At 45.0% G+C, this 11,554-nt stretch overlaps 1 protein-coding gene across 1 annotated transcript in view; it reads left to right on the top strand.

Moving 5' to 3' along the window:
• Window positions 1–215: 215 nt before the first annotated feature.
• Window positions 216–11,554, top strand: part of UBAC2 (UBA domain containing 2) — a 175,791-nt gene continuing 164,452 nt past the window's right edge. Inside the window, exon 1 of the mRNA XM_041731112.1 lies at window positions 216–856. Coding sequence (XP_041587046.1) covers window positions 358–856 — 499 coding nt within the window. The 5' untranslated portion in view covers window positions 216–357. The remainder of the gene's footprint in view (window positions 857–11,554) is intronic.

The following is an 11,554-nucleotide window of genomic DNA, read 5'->3' as shown; positions in this document are numbered from 1 at the left end:
GCTTGGCGCCTGGCCCTTATAAACACTAAAAAAAAAATGTTTTTTTTTTTTCCTGTAGTTTTGTAATGTGTCCTTTTCATTTAGCCTTGTCAATTTCGCAAAAAGTATTAATAACTACATTAGATAATAGAGTTTTCAGGTCCAAACTCATTTAAAAAACCATGACTTTGCCTTAAGGATTAGTATCATTTTGCAAGAGGGGAAAAAAAAAAAAGGCCAGGTCTGGACGGGCGCCAGAGCAGAAGCCCGGGGAGCAAGGCGGCGCAGAGCCTCTCGCCCTCGGCCGGACGCCGCAACTCCGGGGAGCCCCGGCCGACGCCCTCGGGGAGCGAGCTTCGGCGCCCAGACAGACTGAGCATGCGTGGAGCTCGCCCGCGTCCCGTCCGGGAGAGGTTAGAGGTCGCGAGGAATTCGCCCCCCACCCCCGCCCCGACGCCGGCACGCCGGAGGAATCCGCTGCCACGCTGCTCCACGGGGCGTGGGGCGCCGCTGAGCGCTGAGATGTTGCTCGCAGCAGTGGCCCTCCGGCTCCTCCCACGATCTCCCCTTCCTTCACTAAAGGAGGCCCGCGGCAGTCGGAAAAACCCGGACGGGCGGACGCCTCCGGCTGCGGACCGACTTCCCTTCCCCAGCAGGAAGGGAGGGGGCGGGCGGAGCGGCGCGTCCCACGGGCCGCGCATGCGCCGCTCACGGGCAGCCCCAGGAGTGGAATCCAGTTGCCGGATTCGCCGCTGCGCGGGAGTGCGCCTGCGCGGTCTCCGGGTCCCTCCACCTCCACTTCCCCTCCCCCTGTCCCCCCTCGGGGGCTCCGGGTCCGGCGGGACCATGTTCGCCAGCACCGGCTCCAGCGGGCTTTGTGAGTACCGGCCGCCGCCATCCTGGCTGTTTCCCACGCGGCACCCTGGGCACCTCCTTGAGAAGCCTGGGGGCAGCGGGGACCCTCGGGGTTGTAGGAGGTTTGGGGGCCGACCCTCCATCCCCGCGCCCGAACCTTGGGGGCTCCTCCTGCGGGTGAGGGGCAGCGGGCACGGCCCCCACCTCAGCCCGGAGGGGCCCGTGGGCGCCGAGTCCCGCCGGCAGCCCCGGCCCTCACCTGTGAACCCCAGGTACGATGCTCAGGTGTTCCAGGTGGACTGGAAAGTTAGGGTCGGCCTGGGCGTCCGGGTGTTCTCCGGGCTCGACCCCTTGCGCTCAGCGGCGCGGGTGCCAGGCTGAAAGGAGAGGCTGTCCTGGTGGAGCCGGTGCTGGAAGCCTGCCCCCTTCCCAGTCACCTTGCTCCATTTAGGCTACAGAGGGACCGAACTGGCTCTCCCCCAGGTGCACATTCCAGCCTCGGTCTCAGGAGCCGACCCCAAGGGTTTACTTAGATTTCTTTCTTCCTCGGTTTCCCGGGAGAGTTTTTCGACAAATAAAAACTGATTAAAGTACATTAAAGTGGAAGGAAGTTAAGAAGTCATTTGGCAGGGAAGTGCGGACATTGCTGCTGGATGTTGCTGTCATCGTTCACTTGAACGTCCACGGTGGTCAGCAGGTAGAGGGCAAAGCCGTGCATGGAGCCTTTTAAATAACATTTTTTTTTTTTTTTTCGCTGAAATGGTTTAGTTGGCTTTTGGTAAGGTGGACTGTATGTTAAGTAAACAGCACCGAGGTTAGGCACTGGTACAGTCACAGGAACTGTTTGAACAGGCGTAATTTAAAATTGCTTGTCACTGTTGGTACTTCAGAGCTCTCTGCACGCAAACTTAATCGTGCCTCAGTATGGAAGCAGTTGACATTTTCAAAAATTAAAAGACGTATTGTGATTGTTAGACATCTTTTCTGAGAATACAGGTCTTAGTCTGAGACTGACCATCAGAGCCACAGGCGTAATGTTAAATCTTCCTCTCTCAACCTCTCAGGTTCTGGAGCGGGTTGAGTATTTATGATTTTCCTTGTTTCATAATTAATTCGATTTATGGTACTCATTGGCCTCAGAGTAGGTTACAACTACTAGCTAGTTGATCTTCTCCAAACCACCCTTGAGATAAAATACATACATAGGACTGTTGATACTGCTGGTCAAGAAAGTGATGATTTTTCTTGGGATCACACAGGGAGTCCTACACTGGTGGATATAAAATTAATGGTAGAATCTTCCATTTTAGTTATTTCAACATTCTGAGCTATTTTTACTTGCTGACCAAAATACATGAAAAAGTTAAAAAGGTTACTATACTGCATTACTGGGTTACTGGTTACTGCTGGTGATTACTATATTGTAGTAGCCATTGTATTGCAAAGTTTATTCAGATTTGATACGTGGTGACAGTGGGGTTAACACTTGATCACGTGGCACAGGGTTGATGAGTACTGAATTCTAGGAACCAAACTCCTGCCCAGGGAGAGGCATAGGCCAAGGCTTAGGCCAGGGCCTAAGCTGTCTTGCCCTGTTTCTAAAGTAAGTGTTTCCTCAGGGTAAGACTTGATGGGATGGCCATTCCTCAGATGGCCATGTCTTATGTGCCTATTTAACAAACATTTTGAACATCTACTGTGAGCTAGAAACTGCTAGGTGCTGGGATTGCGATGTTGAACACGTCTTGGTCCCTTGTGTTTGCAGTGTTTACAGTGGACTTTGGGCGGTTTTTCCAGGACTGGTCTTGGCAAGACTGGGTATGAGCAGTTACCTACTTTAAAATTTCTCCTTGCAAGGCTACCCACTCAGAGGGAAGTGATTTCATTTACTAAGTTGTAGGGCTCTTTGGCAAGTCAAAGCTCAGATTTTAAGTTAAGTATCCTAAGGAAGGCTAATCTGCCTACCCATGACCCCATGGATGATGAGTAGCATTCTCTTTTCAAGAGAAAAAGTCTCTGCATTTCCTACCACCTGCATAGGTTCCTCATTTTGTGACTGGTAGATAATGGGGTTTTAGTGTTATATTTGCCTTCTGATTTATTTATTCATTAAGTGTCTATTGGGTAAGCCACACACTGTGTACAAAGGATAGAGAGGTAAACAGGATAAAGGAGACCAACATGCAATAAGTTAACAAACAGTGTGATTTCCCTTAGTTAGTGATAAGTGTCACGAAGACAAGATGAATGTAATGGCATGATTGCCTGCTTCAGCAAGTGTGGTCAGGGAAGGTAACCTGGGAATGTGACATTTGAGGTGAGAACCAAATGGTGGGAAGGAGCCAGCCACGTCAGAATTTGTCAAAAAATGTACATTTTGCAGAAAGGGAACAGCAAACACAAAGACCGAAACAGGCACGGCAGGGCATTTTCAAGGTACTAAAGAAAGCTGGGTGTTAAATCAAGGGTAGGACATTTTTGACTGTCTTTGAAACTGTATTGCTCTCTATCTAGTCATGTAGTTATAACTCCATAAAAGTGCGAAGGAAACATGTTTAAGACGTATTTTAGGGTGCTTGTTTATAGACCAGTGCATCACTTAATTATATGTTAAGTAATAAATATATCATTTATTATACTTACTAATAAGTTTTCCCATTACTTAGTCACTTCGTAGTATATTCACTGGGTAACAATAGACATAACCTACATTAATTGCATGTCTAATGTATTCCAGGCTTACTTCCCAGACTAAAGGAGTTCATTGTCTAGTAGGGAAATATTTTTAAAAAGAAACGAAACAACTTGTGTACTTGGTGCTGTGGGTGTATTGCCTGGGATGGTCTGGTGAGGGGAGAGGCACAGTTGTTAGCATAGGGTGATACTTGAACTGAGTTTTGACGGATAAGTAAGAATTTTTCAGGCATGCAAGTAGGGAGAGGGCCTCAAAGAGGGATGGGGCCCGGGCAAGCCTGGCAAAGAAGCAGGAAGTAATGAATTAGAGAATTGTTGGTTATGGCTGGACTGAGCAGTTTAGGAGGTGTGTGGTAAAATCATCCACTTGAAGATAGAGAAGAGGGAGGAGCTAGGGAAGAAGGCAGAGGAATGGCTAAGGTTCTTCCTCATCAGGAACACAGATAGGAATGAATGATAGAGGAAAGTCCAGAGAAGCAGAAGGTGGTGATCTAGATCACTACTTGGGAATGCTACATGTTGCCATGGAAGGAAGATGGGAGATTATTGTTGGTGATGGGAGCAGTATTTTTCACATGCTGCCTGAGTCCTAGCTGTAAAAAATATCAGCCATGGAGCTTTCTGAATGTCCATACACCTGGGTCTCATCCCCAGAGAGACAGATTGAGAAGGGCTAATGTGGGCATCAGAAATCTGAATTTTTAAAGTATCCCCAGGAGATTCTAAGGGAAAAAGAGATTTGGATCAAAACGAGGGTGGCCAACAGAAGAGGCAGAGAGAATAGAGTCCAGTGGGAGATGCTGAAGGCACCAGATAAAGTAGTAGCAGTGAACAGGTTAGAGAAGGAGGATTTTAAAGATGTGCAAGTAGGTAGATTGTGTCAATAAAACTTGTTGGATTTGCGGGAGGAGGAGTTGAAGGTGGCTCTCGGTAGACAGATGATCTTACTATTCACTAAGGTAGGGGAGGCAGAAAACAGGGGTGGGGGCGGAAAGAGAGAGAGGCAGAGACACAGGCAGAGGGAGAAGCAGGCTCCATGCAGGGAGCCTGATGTGGGACTCGATCCTGGGACTCCAGGATTATGCCCTGGGCCAGAGGCAGGTGCTAAACCCCTGAGTCACCCAGGGATCCCAAGATTTTCATTTATTTATTTGCGAGAGAGAGCACACACAAGCGGGGAGGAGGGGCAGAGGAAGAGGGAGATGGAGACCTGAGTTGAAGGCACACACTTAACTGACTGAGCCACCCAGGGGCCCCTACCCATCTCATCTTAATGTACCCCAAAATAAGGGCTGTCACTTGTTTATATCTACCCTTTAACAGTTGTCAGTGACTTCCCATTGTAGGTGATACTTGAGTTGATCTTTGAGGAATGAGTAGGAGTTGGTCAGGCATGCAGATTTTGTTCCTTTCCCTTTTCCCCAAGCTAAAAGAATAAAGCACTCTTCTAGCTGGAGCCCACCTCCCATCTCTTCTTAACTCATTCTCTACTGCCTTTTCTAACACCACTTCTTCATCCTCTCCTCTGAGAGGATGAGCCTGGCATGTGGTTAAATCTGGTGCTTTCTCCTGTTGATGCTGTAGTGGGCTTTCCAGAGACTCCCAGAGTACTTCAGATCCCTTACCTGTGGAAAGGAGAGAATATTATTGTCTATTTTGTTGAGTTGTTGTGAAGATTAAGAGTTACTGTGTGTAAAGCTCCTTGGCCAGGGTTAGGTATTTTTAACTGGATCCTTCTGAGTGTGTTCTCAAGAATACAAAAGCATAGCCCATTTGTTGACCCTATCCTGTACCTTCCGGGCTGCTGACTTCTGTTTCTTCTTCCCAACCTTGGTCCTTGAAAGATGATCTTCACTTTATTTCCTCTCTCACTTCCCTAATCTTTAGCCCTCTGCAGTTCATCAGCTGTTCTTTGATGTTGCTCACTGCCCCACTGTGATGTTGAATCTGCCCCACTGTGCCACAAAAACTCCTCTGGACCAGGTGACCAGGGACGTCCACTCCAGTGGATCTACCAGATGCTTCTCAGTCCTTGGACTTAGTGGAATGTTCTCTTGCATTAGCCTTGGTGAACATTTCCTTCTAAAATTCTGCACTCCTTGACTTTTATTTTTGAATTCCATGCCCACCTGGTTTTCTTCATACCTCTTGACCACCTCTACTTAGTTTCTCTCATCTCCTCAGAGTTTACTGAATTTGGCATTACTGGGTTATTATAGTTACTGTAAGGAGAGCAGTTTCAGTGGTGCATTAAGGCTGAAACCTGCTTTGTTGAGATAAGGAGTGAACTAGGTGGACAGTACAAGTAGTGAGACTGGACCATGGGGACATGCAGCAGGGAGGGAATCTGGGGAAGACACAGCTGAGTTAGGTAGGCCCTTTGAAGACTCAGGAGCTTGGATGTTTTGTTAACTAAAATTTACACAGCACTGAGATGGAAACCAGAGCAAATTTATTAGCATGAGAAATATGGTTTTGAGTTGAACTGAAACCAGTGAAACTGGTTTTGGCCTGAAACCAGTTAGAGAGCCTGGAATCAGATGTAGTTAGGGAAATTGGATGCATCCAAGGTCCAGTGAGTGGTGTGAGCCTGCAGTAAGGACATTCATCTCACTCTAGAGATGGGTGAGCCGTAAGGATTGGTGGGGTCATTCACGGCCTGCCTACTCTGTCCCCTGCATAAAGCTGAAATGGACACCATGAAAATTTACCACTACCGCTATTTTTGTGCTGTAGTGGTACAAAGTACCAAGCTGTGTTATGGATTCAGTGTGTTAAATATCAAACCTGTAGGAGACGATCAAATATTTTTATCTCTCACCATCTCTTTAAAATGTACTCAGCTTGGAGAGCTTTGTGCTTTTGTGAAAGGGTATCAGACCTATGACTTTGTATTTACTCTTAAAGTTATTGATTCAGCAACTGTTTAATGAGCACTCCTGTGAGCCAGCCACTCTTCAGGTGCTTGGAATTCAGTAGCAAATAAAAGACAAAAAGTACATTCAAGTAGCAATAATCTTAGGGAATAAAAGTCACAAAATAGAGGCTCAATTTAAAATTCAAAATATGAAAAAAATAAAAAATAAAATTCAAAATATGCAGTTAGGGACTCCTGGGTGGTTCAGTTGGTAGAGCATGTGACTCTTTTTTTTTTTTTTTAATTTATTATTTATGATAGTCACACAGAGAGAGAGAGAGAGAGAGAGGCAGAGACACAGGCAGAGGGAGAAGCAGGCTCCATGCACCGGGAGCCCGACGTGGGATTCGATCCCGGGTCTCCAGGATCGCGCCCTGGGCCAAAGGCAGGCGCCAAACCGCTGCGCCACCCAGGGATCCCGAGCATGTGACTCTTGATCTCAGGGTCATGAGTTCAAGTCCCATGTTGGACATGGAGCTTACTTTAAAAAAAAGTAAAAATCGGGCAGCCCCAATGGCGCAGCGGTTTAGCGCCACCTGCAGCCGGGGGTGTGATCCTGGAGACCCGGGATCGGGTCCCACGTCGGGCTCCCTGCATGGAGCCTGCTTCTCCCTCTGCCCCTCTCTCTCTCTCTCTCTCTGTGTCTCTATGAATTAAAACAAAAAAAAAAAAACAAAAAAAACACAAAAACCTCTCTAAAAAATTAAATAAAAAAAGTAAAAATAGGGCAGCCCAGGTGGCTCAGCAGTTTAGCACCGCCTTCAGCCCAGGGCCTGATCCTGGAGACCCGGGATCAAGTCCCACATTGGGCTCCCTGCATGGAATTTGCTTCTCTCTCTCTCTCTCTCTCATGAATAAGTAAAAAATCTTAAAAAAATAAAGTAAAAATATAAATATGCAGTTGAGTATTTGAATCAGTACTTCAGTCTTCATTCAAAGGTAAGACTTTTTCTTCCTTTTTCTCCTGGTTAAGACTTGTACTTGACAACCACTTGCTGTGAGAGAAAGGAGGGTGATTGGCTTCTGCTCTTTTTGTGTTCCTCTCTTGTCTCTCAGATTTTCTGTTTCTGCCCTTATTAGGTTCTAGATTAGGTGGAGTGGGAGGAGGAAGGAATGGGAGGAACTAGGAGAGTTCTTTTGTGGCTCTCTCAGCCTGGTACACGGTTACAGCTGACTCTCCTCAGGGCTCTTGAGATTCTTTTGAGATTCCCATGTCTGGTGCTCCCCTGTCTTCGGGGGATGCATCTTTATGTTGTTGGGCTTTCTTTGGTTTGCTTTTCCTTAGTTCCTTCCACCTTCAGTTTCCTCCTTCTGGAGTCCTTTGGCTTGCTTAAGGGCACTGTCACACTGAGCCAAAGATAACCCCAGTGGTGACTCTTACATGTGGTCTACCACTTCTCTGCTGGAATTGCTGATTCTTTGCCTTGGTTGTACATTTTGAACCCTAAAATCAATGTGGGTTCTCCTTCCACTCTTTAGGTTTCCCAAGGTGGAAATCCACTGGACTCCCACCTCTTGAGTCACATATTTAACTCACTGGAGAGGCCCTTTGAACCCCTGACTCAAGGGGGATGTGAAGATATGGTTGTGATGTGAAGATATGGTTGTATTCAAAGCACTTGGATGCTCACTCTACAAATCTTTTTCCTAATTTTCTCTGTGCAGTAGAGAACTCTTGCTATTTCACTCATTCTTTCTATATTCATAATCGGGCTGAGAGGAGACTAAGAGTTTTGGTACTACATTTAGATTAATTTTCTTTGTAAATTCTGCATTTTGGTGTAGAACCTCACTTTGGTTGCAGCAGCTTATGTATTTGGTACTTTAATGGAAACTCCAATTTTATTGTCTTTAGTTGGGTTTCTGTTTTGGTGGCCAAGATTCATCTGGCTGGCCTCTTTATTTATTTATTTCTTATTTTGTTTTAAGATTTTATTTATTCATGAGAGACAGAGAGAGAGAGAGAGAGGTAGAGACTTAAGCAGAGGGAGAAGCAGGCTCACTCCCAGGAGCTGGATGTAGGAGTCTATCCCAGGACCCTGACCCCGGGATTACGCCCTAAGCCAAAGGCAGACAGACACTCAACCACTAAGCCACCCAGGCATCCCTGGCTGACCTCTTTAAAGGTGACTTTAGAATTTATATATCTCTGCTCTAATTTCATTCTTCGTTGCAGTAAAGATTAACTAACTCATCAGGCCTGGATTGCTCAAACCCTGCACTGCCTTTAATGCCTGACTCTTGGGGGAGAAGCTATTTCCTATATTTCTTAAGTTTTGGAGGAGTATATTCTTGAATTTCTTCTTCTTTTTTTTTTTTTAAGATTTTATTTATTCATGAGAGATACAGACAGAGACAGAGACACAGGCAGAGGGAGAAGCAGGCTCCATGCAGGGAGCCCGACATGGGCCTGGATCCTGGGTCTCCAGGATCATGCCCCGGGCCGAAGGCTGCACTAAACTGCTGAGCCACCCAGGCTGCCCTATTATTGAAATTCTTGAGGAATGTATTATTTATTTAAGAAGATGTCCTGAGTGACTCAGTTGGTGTAGTGTCTTACTTCATCTCAGGTCGTGATCTCAGGGTCTTGGGATCGAGTCTCGCACTGGGTTCCCTGCTCAATAGGCACTCTGCTTCTCCCTCTCCCATCCACCCCCCACTGTGCTCTCAATCAAAAAAAAAAAAATCTTAATTTTTTTTTTTTTTTAGCTGAGAAGGAAAGGCAGGTATTCATTAGGGAAGGATAAGCTTGGTATTATTTTTTATTTTTTAAATTATTCATTTACTGCATACAGTGTGGGGTTCAGACTCAGGACTTGGAGATCAAGAGTTGCATGCCCTACTGACTGAGCCAGCTGGGTATCCCAAGGCGGAATGCATTTATTTATTTATATATATAAAATATATATAAAAAATATATATTTATGGGCAGGCCAGGTGGCTCAGTGGTTTAGCACCGCCTTCAGCCCAGGGCCTGATCCTGGAGACCCGGGATCAAGTTCCACATTGGACTCCCTGCATGGAGCCTGCTTCTCCCTCTGCCTATGTCTCTGCCTCTCTCTCTCTCTCTCTCTATCTCTCATGAATAAAAATAAATAAAATCTTTAAAAAATATATATACATATATTTATTATTTTATTTAAAATCAAGTTAGTTAACATACACTGTAGTATTAGTTTCAGGAGTAGAATTTGGTGATTCATCACTTACATATAATGACTAATGCTCATCCCAAGTGCCCTCCTTAATGCCTGTCACCCATTTAGCCCATCCTCCCACCCACCACCCGTCTAGCAACCCTCAACAACCAAATTATATTTATAGTTTGCCTCCCTCTTTGTTTTTTTTCATTTTTATTTATTTATTTTTTTTAGAGTTTTTTTTTTTTCCTTTAAGATTTTATTTATTCATTCATAGAGACACAGAGAGAGAGAGAGAGAGAGAGGGGCAGAGACACAGGCAGAGGGAGGAGCAGGCTCCATGCAGAGACGGCGCTAAACCGCTGCGCCACGAGGGCTGCCCTGTTTTTTCTTTTTTTTAATATTTTATTTATTTATTCATGAGAGACACAGACTGAGAGAGAGGCAGAGACACAGGCAGAGGGAGAAGCAGGCTTCATGCCGGGAGCCCGACATGGGACTTGATCCCGGGACTCCAGGATCACACCCTGGACCGAAGACAGGCACCAAACTGCTGAGCTACCCTTGGATCCCCTTCCCTCTCTGTTTTTATCTTATTTTATTTTTCCTTCCCTTCCCTTCCCCTGTGTTCATGTTTTTTAAATTCCACATGAGTGAAATCATATTTGTCTTTCTCTGACTGACTTACTTCATTTAGCATAATACACTCTGGTTCTATCCATATCATTGCAAATGGCAAGATTTCAATCTTTTTTTTTTTTTAATTTTTATTTATTTATGATAGTCACACACAGAGAGAGAGAGAGAGAGGCAGAGACACAGGCAGAGGGAGAAGCAGGCTCCATGGACCGGAAGCCCGACATGGGATTTGATCCCGGGTCTCCAGGATCGCGCCCTGGGCCAAAGGCAGGCGCCAAACCGCTGTGCCACCCAGGGATCATGATTTCAATCTTTTTGAAGGCTGCATAATATTTTATTGTAGGTGTATACCATATTTTCTTTATCCATTCATAAGTCGATGGACATTTGGGTTCTTTCCATAATTTGGCTATTGTTGATAGTGCTGCTGTAAACATTGGGATACCTGTGCCCCTTCAAATCAGCATTTTTCTCTCTTTTGGATAAATACCTAGTAGTGCAATTGCTAGGTCATAGGTAGTTCTATTTTTTTTTTTATTTTTTTATTTTTTTATTTTTTAAATTTTTTTTTTAAAATTTTTTTTTTTATTTATTTATGATAGGCACACAGTGAGAGAGAGAGAAGCAGAGACATAGGCAGAGGGAGAAGCAGGCTCCATGCACCGGGAGCCCGACGTGGGATTCGATCCCGGGTCTCCAGGATCGCGCCCCGGGCCAAAGGCAGGCGCCAAACCACTGCGCCACCCAGGGATCCCGGTAGTTCTATTTTTAACTTTTTAAGGAAACTCCATACTGTTTTCTAGGGAGAAAGCTTTTAAAAACAATGTTTCTTTTTCAGTCTAAAAGTAATTAATCATGTTACAGAAAGTTTGAAAGATAGAAAAAAGCGCTGTTAGTATTTCACTTAATTTTCTTCATCTTTTTTTCTGACACATTTATGTTCTTGTTTTAAATGAACTGATTTTGTTATGATAAAATGAATAGAATTCATTTTAGAAAATTCCAAAATATGGAAAGGTAGTAGAAAGGAATAAAAATAGCATTTATTGACATCTTGGTGTTTATATTCATACTTACTCTAGTGCAAAAATGAAAATCTAAGTAATTAAAAATAAATTTATCACACTCAAATACTATTTTGTAACTTGCCTTTATTTCACACCAAGACTTTTATTTTTATTTTTATTTTTTTTAATTTTTACTTATTTATGATAGTCACAGAGAGAGAGAGAGAGAGAGGCAGAGACACAGGCAGAGGGAGAAGCAGGCTCCATGCACCGGGAGCCCGACGTGGGATTCGATCCCGGGTCTCCGGGATCGCGCCCTGGGC

Source organism: Vulpes lagopus, chromosome 16 (assembly GCF_018345385.1).
Source record: "Vulpes lagopus strain Blue_001 chromosome 16, ASM1834538v1, whole genome shotgun sequence".
NCBI classification, from domain to species: Eukaryota; Metazoa; Chordata; class Mammalia; order Carnivora; family Canidae; genus Vulpes; species Vulpes lagopus.
The sequence above is the reverse complement of the archived record's forward strand: the minus strand, read 5'-3'. Positions and strand labels throughout refer to the sequence as shown.